Source organism: Colossoma macropomum, unplaced genomic scaffold (genome assembly GCF_904425465.1).
Source record: "Colossoma macropomum unplaced genomic scaffold, Colossoma_macropomum, whole genome shotgun sequence".
Classification (NCBI taxonomy): Eukaryota; Metazoa; Chordata; class Actinopteri; order Characiformes; family Serrasalmidae; genus Colossoma; species Colossoma macropomum.
Window position 1 is genome coordinate 24,888,158 of NW_023494791.1, and position 21,408 is coordinate 24,909,565.

General features: G+C 38.3%; 1 protein-coding gene across 1 annotated transcript in view; it reads right to left on the reverse strand.

The window, feature by feature from the left end:
• The window catches only part of LOC118810643 (adhesion G protein-coupled receptor A3), a 194,847-nt gene that overhangs the window by 151,356 nt on the left and 22,083 nt on the right, over window positions 1-21,408 (reverse strand). Inside the window, exons 3-6 of the mRNA XM_036574580.1 lie at window positions 12,542-12,613; window positions 4,910-4,981; window positions 4,679-4,750; window positions 4,390-4,553 (exon numbers count right to left, since the gene is read on the reverse strand). Of these exons, the coding sequence (XP_036430473.1) occupies window positions 4,390-4,553; window positions 4,679-4,750; window positions 4,910-4,981; window positions 12,542-12,613 (380 nt within the window). The remainder of the gene's footprint in view (window positions 1-4,389; window positions 4,554-4,678; window positions 4,751-4,909; window positions 4,982-12,541; window positions 12,614-21,408) is intronic.

The window sequence follows — 21,408 nt, forward strand, 5'->3', positions numbered from 1 at the left end:
TTCACATTATAGAAATATTGGCCTTCTACCAAGTGGAGCTATTTAGACCCAGCTTACATTACTGCACAACTGACTGGCTCAAACGCAGTAACGAGGGCACATATTACACTAATTCACTTTTAACGAGGCACACATAGGCTGATATAATTAGGCAGATAATGACTGCGGTTCAACATTTTCCAGCTCTAAATTTCACCAAAGTTCTAAATGAATATCAGTGGAGAGCTGGGCACAACTTCACACATTAATTTTTGTTCTTTTTTTCTCAAACAATTTGAACAATACAGAGCAGGAGCCATAATTCCTTATACAAGCAACCTACATCATCTCTGCCACATAAGAAAATATAAACTATGTTTCAAGCACCTACCATTTTGTGAGGAGTTCAGCTGTAAGTGGCATGAGTGGAAATATTATGACTCACTTAATAGGTCAGGGTAATTGTAACTGACTAAGGGGCTAGCAGTCACTGGAAAAAGTTGACTAAAATCAATGCAGACACAATCAATATAATTCTATGCTTTAAATGTGGCAAATTTCTTTTTGACCATGGAGTAGAATAGCACACTAAAATTGAAATATATATATTTATATGACATCTACAGTACATCTTTGATGAATCTGTGAATAAAAGTTATAAAAGAAAAAGTTACTTTAAATTTATATGGGTCTACGAACTTCTCTAGATGCATACATTGTAGCGCTTAGTAACACTCTCGTGCGGAGGCTGTACTTCAGCTGGCTACTCTGACTCCAACTTGATGATATGCTTCAAAACAGTGCTATATTACAAGCACAAAGTGGTGATTAAAATAATAGCGATGTGAATTCTATAATTTATACACACAAGATTTATGATGAAAAAGTTACTGTGATGGGTGAATGTTGAGTCTGTCTGACTGCTGTGATAATTTGCAGATGACTGTTTTTCTTGAATCTGTTTAACAACATAAATTATCTGTGTTACATTTTATCACACATTAAGTTGAGTCCCATGCTCACCTACTCGTTGGAGGAGCAGCTGAAAGAATTTTGGAAGTGAATTTGTAGGCACTGATTTCACTACTTCTGTTTTCCTTACTAACTAACTTCCAATATTTTAGCATAAGGCTTCAGATCATGCATTTTAGATTGGCATGAAGTGACCAGAAGTGACAGGTACTGAACTTCTGAAATGTAGCCCTGATATTCACTGATGATGTACATGACCTAGGCAGGAAACAGCAGCTTGCACCATGCCCTACCTATACAACCCACTGTCTGTCTTTACTAAGGAGGGATGGAGAGAGAGCATAAAGCATAACAATTTAAATATAGACTTCTGTTGCCTTATCATTGCACTCCAGAGAAAAGGGAATGGAGAGAGAGACAAAAAGAAAGACAGAGAGAGAAAGATACCTCTTTCTCTTCCTGTCACAAGCCTGATGTGTATCTTACAATGACTGTGCTGGTGGGGGATGACTGCATAAACATGCGTGTGTATGCCCATGTTTGTGTGTGTTTTTTGCCTGCTGCTCTTATGTAATAAGGGTCTTTGAAAAGCAGCGAGTTTTGGAGCAGCATGCAGTATTAGGCGCTAATGGAATGAAACGGCTGTGGAGGCTTCTGTTAGAACCAGCTTATGTTTCCATACACATAATACCCCCATTCTGCTGCCCCGTACACACTCGCAGCTCAGCGGAGTACACTACAGTAAGCCCATATGGATATAATGACCTTGAAAATACCATTACAATGGGACTTGGAGCAGTAGCTGCAGTGGATGAGAGAGCTTGGCAGGAGCATAAATACTGTTTTGTGCATGGTTGCTGTAGCAGATCTGAGGGGCCAGACAGTGTGCAGGACAAGAGGCTGAACATTACTGTTCTAATCCTGTAATGGATGGAGTGAGCTGGAAAAGAGACAGCAGGATTCCTACTGCTAATTCCAGCTCTGTTACTACACAAACATGCAGCCAGCAATTACACACAGACCACTCAAACCCATACTGAAGCTACTGTATGTTTTAACAAGCATGATGGACTCCAGTCCTGGAGTCTGGGTGAGTGTCTTTCCTAACAGGTACTCTATGGCACCTGACTCAACTCAGCTAATCAGCTAATTATAAAGCTACATAACAAGCCCTTTGTGAGGTGACCCAGGTGTCTTTCCCCTCTCTAAAGCTTAAATAGAAAAAAAAATCAAACAGTTTTCCCATTATCCAAAAATGTATCTGATTAGCCAAAGATGAGTTTGCTTCTTGTGCGTTGGAGCTGTGAGGCTAATGTAGGTAACAAGTAACGGAAGCTTATCCCACAGCAATTAGCGCAATGCCTAATTTATAACAAATCTGCCTCGAGAATACTACTCACAAACAACTGTTGCTCTGTACTTTGACAGCTGCAAAGAAACTGTTGGTCAATCGATGGAGTCCTCCTCACTCCATCTCAAGACGGCAATGGATTTTGTCTGCGCTTGATATTATTTCTTTGGAGCTTTCAGTTGCTCGTGTACATGGTGCTCAGTCAAGAACTATTAATGCTTGGAACAAGGCACTCTAATCAGTGGAATGTTTACTAGGCCCTTGCTAGAGTTACCTATTTGTTTTTGTATTTTAGGAGGAGTCCCGTTATTTGACCCACACATATGTTTATGTATGTTTATTTATTTATTTACTTACTTATTTATTTTCTCACTTTTTATGAAGTTATGTTCTGAAACATGTATGCGTATGTAGGTGTACCTATGTTTTTAAATGTACTGTCCGAAACACATCCAGGAGGGGGAGGTGGGGAAAGAAAGGGGATGTTATGTGTTCTTATGTTGTATGTATGCCAACATATAAGTTAAAAGACAATAAAACAATTGTTCACAAAAAAAGAATACTGCTCGCAAATCTCAAAAAGGTTGTAAATATGTGGCTTCTGACACTGGGTGGCACACCGTTATCTACACGAATGTACAAAAGCATGATGCATAGACAAAAACAGTAGTAGCAACCAAAGCCTGAATTATCTCTGTTTGTCCATTTGCAGGGATTCACTGATACCACTTTTGCCACAAATATCTGCCAGTATCTTGCCACTACTACACTTACCATATACATGCACTCTGCAGTTCTACAATTACAGACTGTAGTCCATCTGTGTCATTGTTAGCCCCCTTGCACCCTGTGCAATGGTCAGAACCCCCACAGGACCACCACAGAGCAGGTATTATTTGGGTGGTGGATCATTCTCAGTCCTGCAGTGACACAGTGGTGGTGGCATGTTAGTGTGTGTTGTGCTTGTACGAGTGGATCAGACACAGCAGTGTTACTGGAGTTTTAAAATGTCTCAGTGTCACTGCTAGACTGAGAATAGTCCATCAAGCACAAATATCTAGCCAACATCGTCCTCTGGACGGCCCCCTTTGACCACTGATGGAGGACTAGAGGTTGACCAACACAAACTGTGCAGCAACAGATGAGCTATCATCTCTGACTTTACATCTACAAGGTGGACCAACAAGGTAGGAGTGTCTGATAGAGTGGACAGTGAGTGGACACAGTGTTAAAAAACTCCAGAAGCACTGCTGTGTCTGATCCACTCGTACAAGCACAACACACACTAACATGCCACCACCACTGTGTCACTGCAGGACTGAGAATGATCCACCACCCAAATAATACCTGCTCGGTGGTGGTCCTATGGGGGTCCTGACCACTGAAGAACAGGGTAAAAAGGTGGCAAACAAAGTATGCAGACAAACAGGTGGACATATCAGATACAAGGAGGTATACACGAATGTTACTGTCTGAGGATGCTTAGCTTAGTCTGATGCTTTCTTCTCTGAAGCCATTTCACTTAAGGCTGCTTAAAACAGCCTGTCTCACCAGATGCAAGTGACATTTTATGCATGTTTTTCCCCCAAAACATGGAGCTGTTTTGTCTCTCATCTGAAACCTGATGCTGTGGTCTGAGGATGTCCTAAAATGTACACCATACAGCACTGTGTGTTTTCAACCAGTGCATTTATGGCTTTTGCAGAGCTTTTACTGTCATGGTTAATTCTATTAACCATCACTGAGCATGGGCCTATCATAAGAAGTCAAAAACCACATATGCAAGTTTGTTTGAGATTGCTTAACAACTCGACCCATTTTGAGGCTGTTTGCATGATGCTGTCTGATGAGCATAAGCTTCCATTACTAACTACTTTAGCATTATAGGTCCAGTGCAAGAGAAAAGAAGCAAACAAAAGACACCAAACATGTCTTAGTTGATCAACTACATTTATGGTAAGAGGAAAACTATGTAAACATCATTTTTTGCCAAGCTACCACTTAAAATGTGTTCTTGTGTGGACATCCAAGACTGGATTTGGGAATCATTTAAACACACACACACATGCCTGCACGCTGTGCATTACCGCAGATGAGCTGGTGTTCTCGGAGGCTGCGGAATGCGAGGCCGTGGAGGCGCGTGGGATACACGCACACTGTCTCATTTCCCACACGTACTGATCTGGCTCTAGCCCACAGCAACAACCACTCCAACTGGCAGTCACAAAACAAGTAATCGGTACTGAAGTGCCTGATGAAACACACACAAACACACATAGGTTAAAAAGAGTAGTGAGAGGATCTGATTAGTTTATGTTTTTAAAACAGTGCTATCAGAAGGTGTATGTATGGAGAAGAATCACTGCATATTCTTACAGAATTCTCAGAGAATTCAAGTGCACAAACAGCCCCTCAGGCAGTGTGGAGAAAATATTTCCAGATAAGTTTCTGTAAAATATCCACAAAAAAAAACGTATCAGACAATCCCTGTTAAGCGCAAACAAAGGCAAAACACAGTCTACATCTACATTATTATAACAGAGACTCATCTGTGATAAAGAGCTTGAGAGGGTCAGCATGGGAGCATAGAGTTAGCACATTACTCACAGCTTAGAGAGATTGCCAAGGTCAAGAAACATCTCAGGAGAGAGGCAGCCAATCCGGTTGTTGGACAGATCCCTGAAGAGATAAGAACACACAGACAGCTCTTAAATTGAGATGAATTAGCTGACATTAAACTTTTAAAAGCATCACAGTGGATAAGCTAAGATTTGTGTTTATAAACATGACCCAGAGTTTGCTCAAACATACAGACACTGAAATCGTGTGGGTGTGTGCAACTGTGCATGTATGCATTTTTATGTTTTTGGGCAAATAAATAAGCTTAAAACATGAAGACGATGTGACAAATATGGACGTTTATATATGTGGGATTATTCTTGTCTTCATTTGTGAATAATGATGCAAACATTTAAAAGGTTTTGTTGCAAAACGCATTAAATAGCATTTACAAGAATTTTCATTTCATCATACATGGTTGGAAGTGGGTTTTACACACACAAGAAATGCCTGAGCTATATCATAATTGATACCTCCTTTATTAAAAAACATTTACATGTATTTTCCATTATATATCAGTTGTTGATGTTGTTTTTAAAATTTTGTCACGTCCAAAATTACAAATGGATATAGAGCATTTTGGAAAGAAACTGAAATGAGACTAAGACTCCAAAGTGAGTGGACTTCTAGCTGAGTGAAACATGGATAATGTATTTTTCAAAGAGTGCCTGGCATGAGCACCACTCCTGATCAGTTAAATTCAGATCAATACAGAGCAATAGCAGGCAGGATGTGCAAGTTTTGTTTATTGGAGTCCGGTTTAACATCAGGACTAGCAAGCAAAGAAGAAGAGCACTGAGATGTTCATGAAACAAAGGTAAAAACATGTGACATGAAAATATATGGTAAAAGAACAAACTATAGGAATAACAATCACTAGAAAACAGAGACTGAAACAAATAACAGGAAAGACTAACAGAGTAAAGGAAACATTAAAATATCAATAATGGGCAGAGACCAAGAGGAAAACGAAGGCATAACAATACCATTTACTATATATACTAAATAGTATGTCAACCACCTTTAGCAGTGCATTCATTAGTACTGTATAGTATAGTAGTACATGGTTTTAGATGCAGCCAAGGACTACAAACACATGGACATGTACCGAGAAACAGCTAGGGGCAATAAATAAAGGTGGAGCTTTAAATGACACAGAGGTGCAGTGCTTAGGAGGAACAAAGACACAACATGGAAACTGATCATGGAAACTGTAACATGCAGAAATAAATCAGTTATAAAGAGGTATTAATTTGTATTGTATTTATTATGATACAGATCAGAGTGAACCCTCAGGGCCATCTAGGTCTTTAGAGAAAAAATAAGCATGCAGCACGGGCTTCTAATGATTTTGGGGACTAATGTTCTTTTTTTCAATAGAATCAAGCTTGCATTGAAAGTATTACAGTACTAGTCTAGTTTTATTGTTACATTTTGGATTTAAAAAAGAGGTAAATTCTTTAATCACACTGTGCCGAACTGGCAATCAGAAATAGTCTTTCTCTGTGGTATCTAGGTAGATATAGCTAAGTGAGCTCTCCTATTAGTTAGGACTTCAAGAGCTGAAGACAAGGCCTAACGTGTTAGATTAACTATCAGCATAATTACGAAGTGATCAACAATCACACTTTGATTTTCAATAGGCAGGACCAATTTCATGAGAAAAATGTCATTCTAGGCCTTCTGGAAGTCCAAGGTATGTCAATGACTGTGAATACAAACATGAGCCTAATCAATGGGTTGTTAGATTCGGACAACAGTGGTCGCAGCTCTCTACCAGGCCTCTCTACTAAAAGACTGACTGTAGAACTGCTACAAGGTAAAAGAACAAGGATAAGGATATGGTTTGGGATACACAGATATATGTACAGGATACATCTGTATTTTATACGTGCGAAAGCTCTTTGACCTGTGTTCTGGTGCACCCCCTTCCACGGTCCATGGAGTGGACAGTGATTTATTCGGGGTCAAACAGTGAGATAAACTCTCTGAATTCTATAGGGACACCTTGGCTTTTAAGACTTCTCATCTGCGGATCAATAATGCTGACCAAAGCAGATTAAATTTTCACCTTCACCTACACCAATATGCATCTAAAATACCCAACTGGCAACCCACCTGACACACAGACACAAATCCCTGGCAAAAAATCCCTGGCCAAATTGTATATTTTGTTGATTTTTGTGGTGAAAAGAAGTAAACATATTCTCAGCAGCAAATGTTTTAAACATTTTCCTGCAAATGTTAATGCACAGTTACCTTTTATTAGGTAAGGTAATAAAACAGAATAAAATCAAATAATATGCGAAAGTTTGGACACTGTGCTAAGTAATTCATAACACTCCATTCGGCAGATATTACAGCTTGCAAATGAATGCTCTTAGTTCTGCAATGTCATTTGGCTGTCTTGCGTACACAGCATGTTAAAGATGTACCTACAGATTTTTAATGATGCTCAAGTCAGGGGACAATGTCATTTCAAAAGCTTCAGTTTGTGTTTCTTAAAGTAGTGCAGGATGGATTGTGAGGTATGTTGTGGATCATTATCCTGTTGTAGAATTCAGACTCCTTTTAGCCTCAGTTTCTAGACTTATTGTTTCATATTTGCATCCAGAATTTGCTGACAGTCCTCCATTGTTTTATCTACCTAAATGTTCCCAAAAGGCCTCTCGTTTACCTAGATGTTGTTCTGCACACTTCAGACACTGAATTTTGTGATGAGGTCACAGGTAAGGTTTCTTCCTAATAACACTTCCTTGCAGGTCATGTTTGTGCAAACAGTGCTGCACAGTAGAACTGTGCACCAGCATATGAGCAGCTCTATCTGAGTTTTCTTTGTCTTCCTGATATCGCCTTGACTTCTACAGCTCCCCTTGACTGCCATTTCTTAATGACATTTCAGATAGTGGAAACTACACGCTAGAAGTGCTTTCATATTTTATAGATTTTATTGCCTTCCCTGAATTATAGCCATCAGATCCTCTGTCAGCTGCTTATAGGAGACCATGGTTGTTGATTGTTAGCGCAAAGTCTGAAGAGTCAGAGAATTTATTATGCTCCAGAAGTGTCATCAGCTGACAACTCCTTGATTCTTAGAGAACAATTCTTGTCCTGTCTAACCAGTTCTAATGAGCTAATTATGGCCTAAAGAGTTAAGTTCTAAGAATTTACTACTAAAAGGGTGTCCAAACTTTTGCACACGTCTTTTTTTTTGGTAACACTTTTGTCTAAGTCAGCTGTGTAATACCTGTGAACAAATCATTTAACAAATAATTTATCAGAAAACATCAATAAATGTTCATAAATAACAGTTCATGTAGTTGATATGTGCATTCATATTTATAAATGCTATAGATGTTTTTCTTTACATTCACAACAAACCTTTTCATTAATAAACAATGAGTTGTACAACATCAGTACATGTATACATATCATCACAGCAAATAACTGAGATGTAAAAGTTTCAAATAGTGAAACAAGCTTTATATTTTATCTAATATGTATTAAAAATAATAAAAAATCTTGTGGATAAGTAATTAGATAAATCGTTTGTGAAGTTATAACTCCTGTTAACAGATGTGAAAAAAATTCACATTCTGTAGATGTAGATCTTTTTGCAGTAGCTGAAGAGGAAACTGTTCATAATTAGTTCATGTTTCTAAAAGCGAGAAGTGTATGTCACGTGACTTGATCAACATGTAGTTGTAGTTTCTGAACTCATTTGGCGATGCCTCTCCAGCTGATCTTCAGAGTTTATCACATATTCAAAAACTTTGTTTGAGACAGAAAAATCAGGGCTAGAATTGCAAAGGGTATCAAATCTTTTTGAAGAAAGTGAAGATATGCAGAAACACTGCTGAATGAGAGCACAAACTACAACTATTTCACAGCAGGCACTTCTTGCATATATTTTCAAGTTAAAGTGTGATTTGGGAATCCGGCAGGCTTTTACATTCCTCCATGTAGAAGGTGCAATGTGTGAACATTTGCATACATTTTATACATTAAATCAAAAATGGCAAAAACGAGTAAAAAGCTTGTTTTTTTTTTTTTATGGAGGAGGTGAGCCTCGTCTGGGCTTGACTGCGTAACGTGCATTGTTAGGTCAACAAGTCGTCAGTCTGCACAATTCTGAGATTTTGAATTCTAAGACGTTACACTGCCTTGTTTTGAGCATTACAGCATTTTACAAAACAAAGGAAACTATTTAAAAAGTTATATATAGTTTCCACTTTAGCTACTGCAAAAGGTATATAACTAAAGAACACACATCTGTCAGTAGGAGCTATATCTTCACACATGAGGCATTTAATTACTTAGCAGAAAGATATTTTGTCATCATACACACGTACTAGACAAAAGCATATGTCACTTTTGGAAAGTTATGCAATTTAGCAATTTGCTGCAATGATTTGTATGCATGCTGCTGTACAATTCATTAATTATAAGTAAACAGGGTCACCATGTACAACACATTCATACATATGAATACACACAACAACTACATGAGCTGTCATTTAAAACATTTGTGCATTTTCAAATTCTGATTAACTATTTATGTCTTCACAGCTATTAATAGTCAGTACATGTTTTATGGAACAACGTTATTATAAAGTGTTACTTTTTTCTATTTTTTAAGTTGATAAAAAGCAACTGTGCATTAACCTTTTTAGAAAAAAAGATGTAAACAGTTTTCATCAGAGGTTTTGATTAGTTCTTTTTACTTCAAAAATCATCAAAATATGCAATTTGGCCAGGGTGCCCAAACTTTTGCATACAACTGTACATACATAACACGTTTTCTCAGTCCAGAAGCAGCAACTCACAATAAAGTTTTTACAACAGGGGTCATCAGTTCCGGTCTTGGAGAGCCAGAGTCCAGCACTGTTTGGTCATTTTTGGCCCTTGCTCAAACACACCACATTCAACTCAGCTAGACAGTTAGCAGGTTTAGCAGATGTGTTTGAGCAGGAAAACCACCAAACTGTGCTGGACTACATCCCAAATGTCTGGAGTTGATGACCCCTGCTGCAGAGTACTGTATATTTCCAGTTCTGAACTGAATAGCCGTTTCAGAGCATGTGCGAGTGGGTTTAAGAGTGCAGGTTCTGAAATTTGTGTTCATGAGTGTGTGTGTGTGTGTGTGTGTGTGTGTGTGTGTGTGTGTGTGCGCGCTCACACTGTGGCTGTGGCACTGTGCCTCTGCTCTGTGTAATTAAAGATATGGCCAGAAGCTGAGCAGTGGGAGAGGCTCAGCCCCTTTGCTGTAATCACCAGTTGGGAGCTCTTAAATTAGCACCACACAGCATTCAGGACCTGGCACTCTCACATTAGCACCATACAGCATTCGGGACCTGGCTTTTGCATTAGTGCAGCGCAGTAGCCAGGACCTGGCACAATCAGCAGGCTAAAAGCCCCTAATCAGCACCGCATTAAACCAACCATACACACCTTCCACTGACCCACTGCCATCTGAGTGTAAGACAGAGAGAGAGAGTTAGTGAAAGTGTAAAACAGTTGGGAAGGGGGTTCCTGCTTCTAAGCGTGGGTGCACTTCAGTAAAAGGCTGTGGATCTGTTTTATTTATCTTGTTTTCAGACTTCAAGAGGCATGAAAAATTGGAAGTCGACACGCTCTCTCCTTCTACACGGTGAGACTGCATTTGTGCGTGTGAGTATTCTTTGAGTACACAGATCTTAAGCAGTCGTCATGGCCTCAAAGGGCATCTCTTCTGTTATCAGATGATGCGGCATCAGTGACACATCAAGCAGCAGGGCGTCCCGCGTACCTTCATGCATTGCCTCCACCAGCGTCTCGTCTCACATTTCTCGTTTCCTAAAATTGTCACTTTTGTTCTGAGAGCGAAAAGAATTTTTTCCCCTCCTCAAAGCTTCCTCCAAACTGACTCTGTCATGCAGTACTTTCTCTGCTAAAACAGACTTCCATCTCCAGTCTCTCCCTCATTCTCTTCACACTGTTGCCTAAACTGCTCAAAAAGTTTTCATTAACGCATAGAAGATGCAGTTATTGCCAGCAAATCTAAAGCATGCTGGGATTCTATATTAATACTTTCTCACACAGCTCACTGAAACAAGCAGAGGAATTCTATTGAATATGCAGATTCTAAACTTTTGGTCAACATTTTGTGTTCGTAAGCAGAGGAGGACATTTTATAATGTTATGAATTTGATTAAAAGGTCTTGTCAAATTAGTCTTGTTTTACAGAAATCTTCTACATATTTGACATGTGCTCACCATCAAAACCAATGGACAGTGTGGTGTGTCTTCATACAGCATGCAAAATGAATGTAAAGTAAGTAATTATGTAACTGTGTAACCCTTATGACCCCAACACATTTCTAGAACACGATTCCTGATGCTTTTCAGAGTCATACGGTTATTGATCAACGAGTGCGTTTAGATGCACACACACACACACACACACACACATTTTCTAAGCCGCTTATCCTTCTGGGTCGCAGGGGAGCTGGAGTCTATCCCAGCAGTCGTTTGGCGGAAGGCAGGACACACCCTGGACAGGTCCCCAGTCCATCGCAGGGTGCGTTTACATGCACTTCATCATATATCATAATCATATGTAGTATAATCAGAATTCTTCAGTTATTTAAGTGGTCATGTAATCAGCTTACTCCGATTTCTTAGATTGGATAAAGGCCTAGAAATCCGATTAAGGAATCCAATAAAGAAAGCTGGATTTTTGCTCATTAATCAGTTTTTCAGTAACTCTGATTTCTTTCAGTGTTCTCAGTCTGTGCATGTGCGAAAACAGCAAGCAGCATTTAACACAGCAAACATTAGATGGCAACTGAACACTTGGAGCTGAACTCAAATACATGCTTGACGAAATTATATATGTAGATGATGTATATTCATATTTTATGCTGAAGTGACATGGCATGATGTTTGAGTTTTATGTTACGTTCACGTCACGTCTTCTGCAAAGAAGAACCCTGATTACTGCCTGACTCATGTCGACCTAGTATTTTCCCATTACCTGATCACCAAAGTGCATGTAAGCGACTGAATATATTACTGACAAAATCTGATTTTCTGCAGTTATCGGATTACAAAATGCATTTAAACACATTCAGTATTTTAAATAAAGTGTGTCCCACCTCTTTAATAAGACATTAAAACCAAGGGATACACATCAACTCAGAGCTCTCAGTTCAGGACAGAGGGTGAAATGGGCATTGAAACTGTAAAAGGCCTTGCAAGTGTAATATTTAAAATCATTACAATTACAATTCATAGGAATACAGCATATGAAACAAACTGGCTACAACAACTAGAGTTCTTTATCATTATTTCTTAGTGATGAAAATGATAAAAATCAAACCTCCTACCCATTTAAGGTTGCATTATTAATATAAGAACCCTATAGCTAGCTTTTCTTGACTGCCTAAGACTGCACAGTACTGTTATTGATGTATGATTGATGCATCTCATTTAGAACTTCATTAAAACAATGACTCCTGATTCAGAAGTGCAAAAATACTTTTTTTTTTAGATGTTTTTATTGAATTTCCACTCAGCAGTGGGGAGAGAAGACTATCTGCAAATGTGCACAGTTCAGTGGCTGTGCTTTTTCGTACTTACAGCCTCTTCAGCATAGCAAGTCCGCGGAATGCTCCAGGCTCCACTGTACTAATCAAATTACTCCTCAGATCCCTACAGAGAGAGAGAGAGAGAGAGAAAGACAGACATTGAGATAGACAGTGATATAGAGATAGAGAGATAGAGAGAGACAGAGAGATGGAGAGAATGAAATTGACAGCGTTACAAAAACATCAAAATAGTTAACAGAGAGATGCTCGTAAACTGGAGAACTAATGAATAAGCGCACAATCATGAGATTTAATCCTCACATCACTGTGGGTTTGGAAGCTGCATGAGGGAACCAATTACTGCTCCACATAGCGGTTCACCCTTCAGTAGAGACGGCCCATAATCCACAGTATGCACATACACACAACTTTGATAAAGTGATGAGGCAGACCACAGTGGACATGCTCATTCTCTTTACAGTTCATTTCCCTCAGTGCGTACGCTGTGTTTAGAGGAACACTGTGAAGGAATCCGGCTCTGCTGGGCATTTTGAGTGTCATGTTTATGCCCACATTTCATAAACAAGGTCCAGTGGACTGAGCTGCACTGTCTGCTAATGTGCTGGGCTATGGAAGTGTAATGTCACACTACGATGACCTCATATCAAAATCTGACCATCTCGGAGTCTCAGTGACCAGCCGTCCCTTCGGGCCTCCCCCTCACTCTCCACACACCCAGTGGCACTAAAAATACACTCTATGATTTCAGAACTTGACTCTGTGTTTTCCTCCAGGGCCAAAGCAAACTTCCTGAAATTGTGTCCTTGCATTTCCTGCGTCTGTCTGAGGGGAGTGACAGGAATGTGAAGGAGGTTCTGGGAGCTGCAGCTGTGCACGTGGAGGAGACATAACCGGGATACAACTGCTTGAGTACTCTTGACGCCTGCCGATCAGAGCCTCAGCTTAAACTGGGTGGAAAAAGTCCAATCACAAGAAGTAGCTGCTCCGTTTGTACAAAGGCCTTGACCAATCAGTCACTGGCCAAAGCGAAGCATCTGGCAGTCTCTCAAATACGGTATCCACCAAAGACCTGCTGAATCACAGTCAATATTTTTATTTACTTTTAGATTTGGCTTTTTTCATGTTCTTTTTTTTCTCTTTTTATTCCTACTCAATGTTTATATATTTATTTAATTGCCATAGTTTTGTAATTCACCTTCCAGTCTTGACACATTTCCTTAGTTTAGTAAAAAAACAGAAACCTGTTGATTAAAAACACACTTATTATGAAACTTATGCCTGTTGGCTGAAGCATCTGCTGGTGTATTCCTTTAATTTACACAATTTTTGTATGTAATACAATAAATCATGACACAGCTAAAACAACTCCCTTTGATATTTCAGACCAAAATCTGCCCTTGTCGAAATCTGTAGCCCAGCGGTCACTGTAATATAGCCCAGGACTGATTGAATTCGGGTTAACATAAAACATTTAGCACCCAAATGAGAAGGCCATTACATGCTGATGAATGGCTGCTGTCTGCTTTTAATGGGGTGTGTCTCATATTAAATTGTTCACTTTAGATTTAAGAAACAGACTTGTTCAGCACCATTACATTTCTGCATCCTTCCATCCCTCCATCAGCCTCTTTCCCTGCTCTCTGCTGTTTTTCCATCTTTCATCAGAAGCATGTGTGCACTGAACACGTAAGCAGTAATTACACAAACTCTCTAAATGTGTCAACCACCAACACTGCTTTCAGTCTGCAACAAAATATGTGGGCTTGCTGTAGAAGAGCTGTGGTTCATGCTCACCTTCACTCATTCTCTCCTTGTCTGCCTATTTTTTGAGTAAGAGTTTGATTTATTTGTTGAAAGAGAACTGTCTTTTGTCTTATTGTCTACACTGTAAAAACCTTCTGTAGAAAAGGAAATTATACTAGCAAAAATTAAATACAGTTAAAACTAGTCACTTTTTTTAAAAACAGAAATTCTCTTGTCTCTTCATTGTTTCATCACAGGAAGACAGAGAAAACATATAGACCAGAAATTCAATGAGACACTGATTTTATGTTTTCACAGAACTGTAAAACAGGAAAATTTTGTTCGTATTTGCAACTGCTTAAGCACTCTACACCTGCTGATCAGAACCTCCGTTTAAACTGGGTGGCAAACATCCAATCGTAGACAGGACAAACAAGATATAGTGTCACTTTTGTACAAAGACCTTGACTGATCAGTCACTGCCCAAAGCAAAGCCTTTAGCAGTCTCTAAATACAGCATCTAGCAATGGCCTGCTGAAGCAAAGTTAAAAGTCAGAAGCTTTAACTATTTTTAAATTTTGCTTTTTTCCATTCTCTTTTTTTGTTTGTTTTTTTATTTCTTTTTTATTACTATTCAGTGTTTGCAAGTAAATGTGTTATGTTATATTTTGCTTTGAAATATAACGTGAGTTCACATGAGTTGTTAAGGACAGTACTGAGAAGGCAGAGTCAGCACAGCTTTTATACAGAGGCTACATAGGCAAGGCTGATGTTAGGTCCAGAAACAGTTGAAATAAACTTCTCTGACAAACTCATATGTTGGCACATCATCCGCTGAAGAGAAAAAACACCTGTAGAAGACGATGAGTGCTGCTCTGCTTGGCTGTAAATTTATCTCATTAGCTCATCTGAGGCAGTCTCCGTTATGTCACTCCGCTGATTTTGAATGATAAACATGTTTTGAAATGTATTCAATGCAATGAATGCACTGATGCAAAAATTTTGTGCAACGCCAGTGCTGTCACCTAAAAAAGAAAACTGTAGTTCTACATTAACTTCTGCTGGAATGCGTTAGCTGCTGAAACAGCTAACCAAATATCCTTTATGTCCATCAAAACTATGCACATCCCTAGTATATACGGATTTTTCTCACTTTACATAAAAAACTACCTGTAAATTTAGTTTTATTTGTAATAAATCATGTATATGTACACAATTCTGTTAATTAAAGACAAAAAATATGACTTCTGTACCCACCAGTATTTCTTCCAATTATCATTTGAAGCTGCAGATGAAGCAGACAGGGTAATTATAGCAGGATGTTGAAATGGAAACTTGTTTTTCACCCTCACAAAAGACTAAATATTTTGTATCAAATTAATTTCTCAAGTCCACAGAAACACAGCTGTAAACACTGGACCATCACATGCAGTAGCACTTGTGTAAGAGCAAGCCCTCCAGCTGGTGAACATCAAAACCAATGTCAGAAACAGGAACAATGTTTCTTCCCTTAAACTCTGTTTGACGTATACACTCTCTCCTCACCAAGGCTATACAGTATCAAGGCCTGGTGCTAAACTCCTGACAAACTTTAACAGTTGCAGTTAATATTTCACCAGCAGCAGCACCCAATTAACTGTCCTCACAGCGCGTGTGTGTAACTCTAAGCGCGTGCCCATTCAGCCTGACTTATATACTGCTACACAACTCTACTCCCACTGTGACATTAATGTGGAGATTTATGTCCTAATGGTTGCACTCGCACCGCCAGGCCTCAGAGGAACATGCTGAGACGAAAGAGAAAGTGAGAGTAAGAGTGAGTGCATGCCGGGTTTGTGTTGCTACCGGAGAGAAGTTTTGGAAGTCCCTGAGAGTGGAGGTCAATCAGAGGACCTCCTGCCCGCACTGCAGCAGAGCCACCAGCAGAGGAGAGAGGTTTAGAGAGGTTGACAGAGAGCAGCACAGCAATCTAATTAATAACTAAATAATTAATAGCACTTTCACTATGCTAACAACACCCAACAGTTCAAAAGTTAGAAATCACATGGCATATATATATATATATATATATATATTCTTTTTATTATTTATTTATTTATTTATTTAAAATACCTGGTGCCCTTCACATTGTGTGTAAATTTCATGATGAATCCTTTTCCTGTATAGTTGTCATTTTGGAGACACAAGGTTTTCTTCCGACAACAGTGATATATATATATATATATATATATATATATATATATGTAAAAATTTGTCAAGTTATTATGATAAATTATATACAGTACAGGTCTGAAAAAAACTGGGTGGGAGCACCATGTTAAAACGGGACGAAATGGAAACTCGATATTGTTAAAATGTGATGACATTCTTGGGTGGCTGTTAATATACTTTTTGGAGTGGCGGGAGGAGGGGCAAGTATAGTAAAAAGCAAGCAAACTGAAAGCAAACAAACTGGTTATATATTATTGAAAACATTGATTCCAAACTTTTAAACTTTCAAACTTTGCTTCCAAATATTCAAACATAAGCCGTGCTGGGATCCTTGCACTGCAAGACACAAAAACAAACTTCTGCTAAAGACATTTCAGGGGTCATTTTGGCAGGTGTGTTAGACCTAAAGCTGATTAGGCTGAATACTGTCATTTCATAGCAAGGATATTTCTTTGACAGTCATAAATCTAAGAACAAAGTGAAGTGCAGATAACGAGGCTGGTCTCTTTAGACTGGTATTTCAATAAACAATTAGATATCGTAGCCTCCGGAGCAATAACAAGCATTACACAAGAAAATGACTGTGGTTGGAGACCATCTGAAGAAAAGTTCTATAATTGCTGTCTTCTATACTGCACTGCTTTCAGCAGGCTCAAATATAATTCAGTGAGGTTCAAAACAAACAGAGAGCAGCGAAGAAGAGAGCTTTTGTTGTGCTGTGACGCTGATTTACTGGTAATGATGCTTGTTGAGTAAGACATGGTTATCTGAGGCAACATTCAGGTCAGAACACTGGGTATTCCCACACAGGCAGAGTTTTCATTGCTCTAATGAACAGCAAAAAAGAGAGAGACGAATTCCTATTTCAAGTAAAGCGGAGTGCGGGAGAGAGCAGGAAAGAGCGAGAGAAAAAGAAAGGCATATCCGCACACAAATACACACATACACACTTCAGCCACTGCTCTGAGCTCAGAGAGGAAACACGGCTGGTGTAAAAAGGTCATTTAGGTGTCTGCAGTGACATTGCTGTCTGAAATACGGCTTCCTCTTCCTATTTCCTTCTAGAGATGGGTCAGACATTACAAAGAGCTTTTGAGTCAAGGGGTTTGAACCTCACTCAACACATCAATATTTATGATTACAAGGAACAGCTGATGACCCGTGAAGTATCACCATTCAACATGGCAAAATACCCTAATTCAGGCTGAACAGTGAGTGAATGTCATGCAGAAGGTTCCACATAACACTAAATATCCTACATGATTATTGAATTTCAATTCCAAGCACATCTGGGAAAAGAGTTCTTTCTAGACAGAAAACAAGACATCTCATGCACATGGATTTTTGTGAATTAACGCAGCCAAGCAGGCCCTGATTTGGACCATCAATCCACGTGAAACTGCCACCAAAAGATATGCCAGTATTGCTGAGCTCTGAGGCCACAGATCTGAGCCAGAGACAGAAACCTTCAGTGGTTACCAGAGAGGCTTCCCAGTTTCAATAAGCAGATTCTTATAACCCACACATATGGTAAGACAGCCACAGGCAGTTGTTCACTTTACATTTATATCCACACTGTTTACATTCTAATGACAACCGTATCCAGTTTACAGCTGACTCCTTGAGAGATGCGTGTTTATGAATCACATGAGAAACATCAGTTCCACAAGCTACGCTCATACATAAATAATATGCCTTACACATGAAACGTGTTTGATGCAATAATTACCCACTTACTCGGGTCCGTAACAGCTACAAACATAATTAAGCACACTGATTTGTATTCTAGCCTTTATCATGTCTGATTTAAACTAAACAGCAGATGTGTAGCTCTCATTCGTTTCACTGCAGGATCGTAATGACGCACTTGGCATTCTAAGAACAATGAAAATCAGCTATTGTTATTCTATTACGCAAAAATCTTGTATCCATATTTGCTGTTTTTTTTTTGTTTTTTTCTTTTTTTCATTATATGAAAATTCCAGCTGATAAAATTCTATGATAAATGGGCCAATAGAAATAGTCCAAAATTATTTTTATATTGTTTTCCATTACAAAATAATGAAAGTTATTTTCCTTCTCCTGTAAAGTTGCTATTCTAGAGACACAAGGTTTTGTTCTGACAGCAACGATATGACATGTTAGAGATCATAAAGGACAGATATTTTACATTTTTATGGGTGGTCAATGTGATAATATTGTTTTCATTATTGTGATAAATTATGTTGTAATATCCTTTTTCTAATTCAAAATGTGGATATTGTCAGTACTTAATAAACACTGACCAACTTACAAACAGAGCATTATGGGTCCTACTTAATTAGAACAGTTCAGTGTCTGAAACGCTGAATAAAAGTTATTGTGTTCATTGTTTTCAATAGTATTTTTTAAATTTGGCACCACTGTGACTTTTTTATCGGTTCCAACCAAACCTTAAAAAAAACTAAATAATATGATGCACATCATTTATCATGAAAACATCATCAAGTATTGAGATATGCTATTTCTGCCATATCATCCACCCCTGCAGTATCCTCAGCTCTTAATCTGACCAAATACTGCTCTAACATTTACCAGAGCATTATTGCTATGTTTCTGTACAATATGTCAAAAATTCTCTCATCATGTCTATGATTATACTAAGAATATTGAATAAAAAATACATTCAACCACAATTAGCTTGTCAGTACCTAACCATACTTTTTAATTATTTTTTATTTTTTTAATTAATTTGATTTCAGTTTATAGGCCAAGAAGAGGAACACCTCAGTGCTGAGGATGACTATATACTAAATGGTCAATTTTATTTAGCTTCTAGACATACAGCAAAAACACAATGTAATGCGACATTACATTATCAAACTTTTACTAAATTTTTTTCTTGTCCTTGTAATTGTTAACCACATAAGCTGCATTTGTGTCAGCTAGATTCACCTCACATTCCTGAAATTTCTTTGCAGATGTAACTTGTACTGTGTAGGAGTTTCCCTTTGGTTTGATTTGTTGGTGTTACGGTTAAAAATGGTTGGAAATCTGCACAAAAGCATTTTCAGAGGAAAGAGGTCAGACACTGGTATGCAGGCCACGAGGATAAACAAATACAATTGACACAATTTAGTGTTTTATAACTTGGTAAGATGGGAAGTGGAGAGATGGATTTGTTCTCAGAGAGGTCTATGGAGAGCTGGAGTCAGACTGCAAGAGAGAGCTGCTCCTCATATTTCTCCTTATATATAGTTTCAGAACTCACAGCCCTCATTTTGTGCACATTCAGAACTGAAGCTTTATGTTTTACATTGTTTTTCTTTTTTCTTTATTTTTGAGGTATAATTACTTAAAATTGGAGATTTTCTTAAGAAAAGCCAACCTGATAGCATGCTAAGGTAAACATTAGCACCTCAGCCTTGAATAAAACGAAACCTTTAACTGGCCTCATTATGTATTCTCCTTTCTCCTAATTAACAATTAGCCTGTGACCCATTAAACTACCCAAACAACTGTGTAAGCTGCATTTTTAGGATGGCGCAGACTTTCAATAATATTGCATTCATATGTCCAATAGATCTTAGGCTTGCAGAGCATCCATTATTCATTATTCACATTATTGCCTTCCACATAAACAGGACTGGAATCTCTCTAGAGGATTCACCAAACTATTCATCAATTGCTTTTCAAGGAGACCCAGACCATGAGAAGGATAGATAAATGCCAACAGCCCGGCCAAAACAACAAGCAAACCCTCTGCCCAGGAGTCTTACTGACTGACTTGCTTAGACAGAGAGGAATGGCTGATGCAGCACAAAGAATTCTGATATGGTCCCAGAGAGGTGAGAAGTCCACTCAGTCAGGATGGCACCTCACTTATCACCAGCGGGGGAGTTTGAAGTCAAGGTCTTGAATGGTCAAAATACATCAGAGAGCTGCAGACGATGAGCAATGAAATACTGTGTACGCATTCTAATGTACTATGCGACTTCCTGTGGGAGCGTGCAGAAGATGGGAGAATTCTCATCATTAAGAGATACTTGTGCCAGTGGGACAGTCAGACATGAATAGTAACTAGTTACATTTACTCACTTACAATCAAGTGGACAAATGGATTAGTACTTTCCTGAGTATTTCTAAATGGCAATACTTTCACCTCCACTCATGTATATTACACTATAAAAAAACACATAAATAAAGAGGTAAATAAATAAATAAATAAATAAATAAATAACATTTTTACTGGCAAAGTACTGTCAAGTTTAATGGTTAAAACCTATTTTTAAGGGAAAAAGGTTAAATACATGTAAATTAACCACACATGTATTGTATTTTAACACTGCTGTTTGTAATTCACAGAAATAGAATAATTCATAAAAACAAATTATCACTTTAATTTTTTTCAGATATTTGTGTTTATTTTAATGGTTGTTACTGTTATTATAATTATGATAAAATACAGTCAGAATAACTGCAGAAAAAAATTAAATTACAGTAAAAGGCATTGTTTTAAGAAGCTAAACGACTGTAATTGTACAGATTTTTACCATCATTGAGAAACATTTTACCGTTAATTACCGGGTTTTGTCTGGTACCATTGTTGCTATACAATTAACTGATTTTTTTTTACAGATTTTTGTGTTCAATTTGATTATTTTTCAGTAATAACTGCATTTGTATTGATTTGCAACTGGCTGCACCACTATTTTACTTAAGTCTGGATTTAGGCTACTCTGCTCATCTCTGGGGACAGTATAAAGGAGGGTGCTCTGCAACACTTAACACCATTTAACACCAGATTTGCAATACTTAACACCACAATTAGGATGCGCTAAAGCTAACAGGTCAGCTTTTAGTGCTAAAACAACAGAGACTTTCAAACAAGAACAAGAACATCAACAATACACCGTCCCCACAACACACAATGTGTTCTTTGTTAGTAATCTCAGGGCTAGTCGT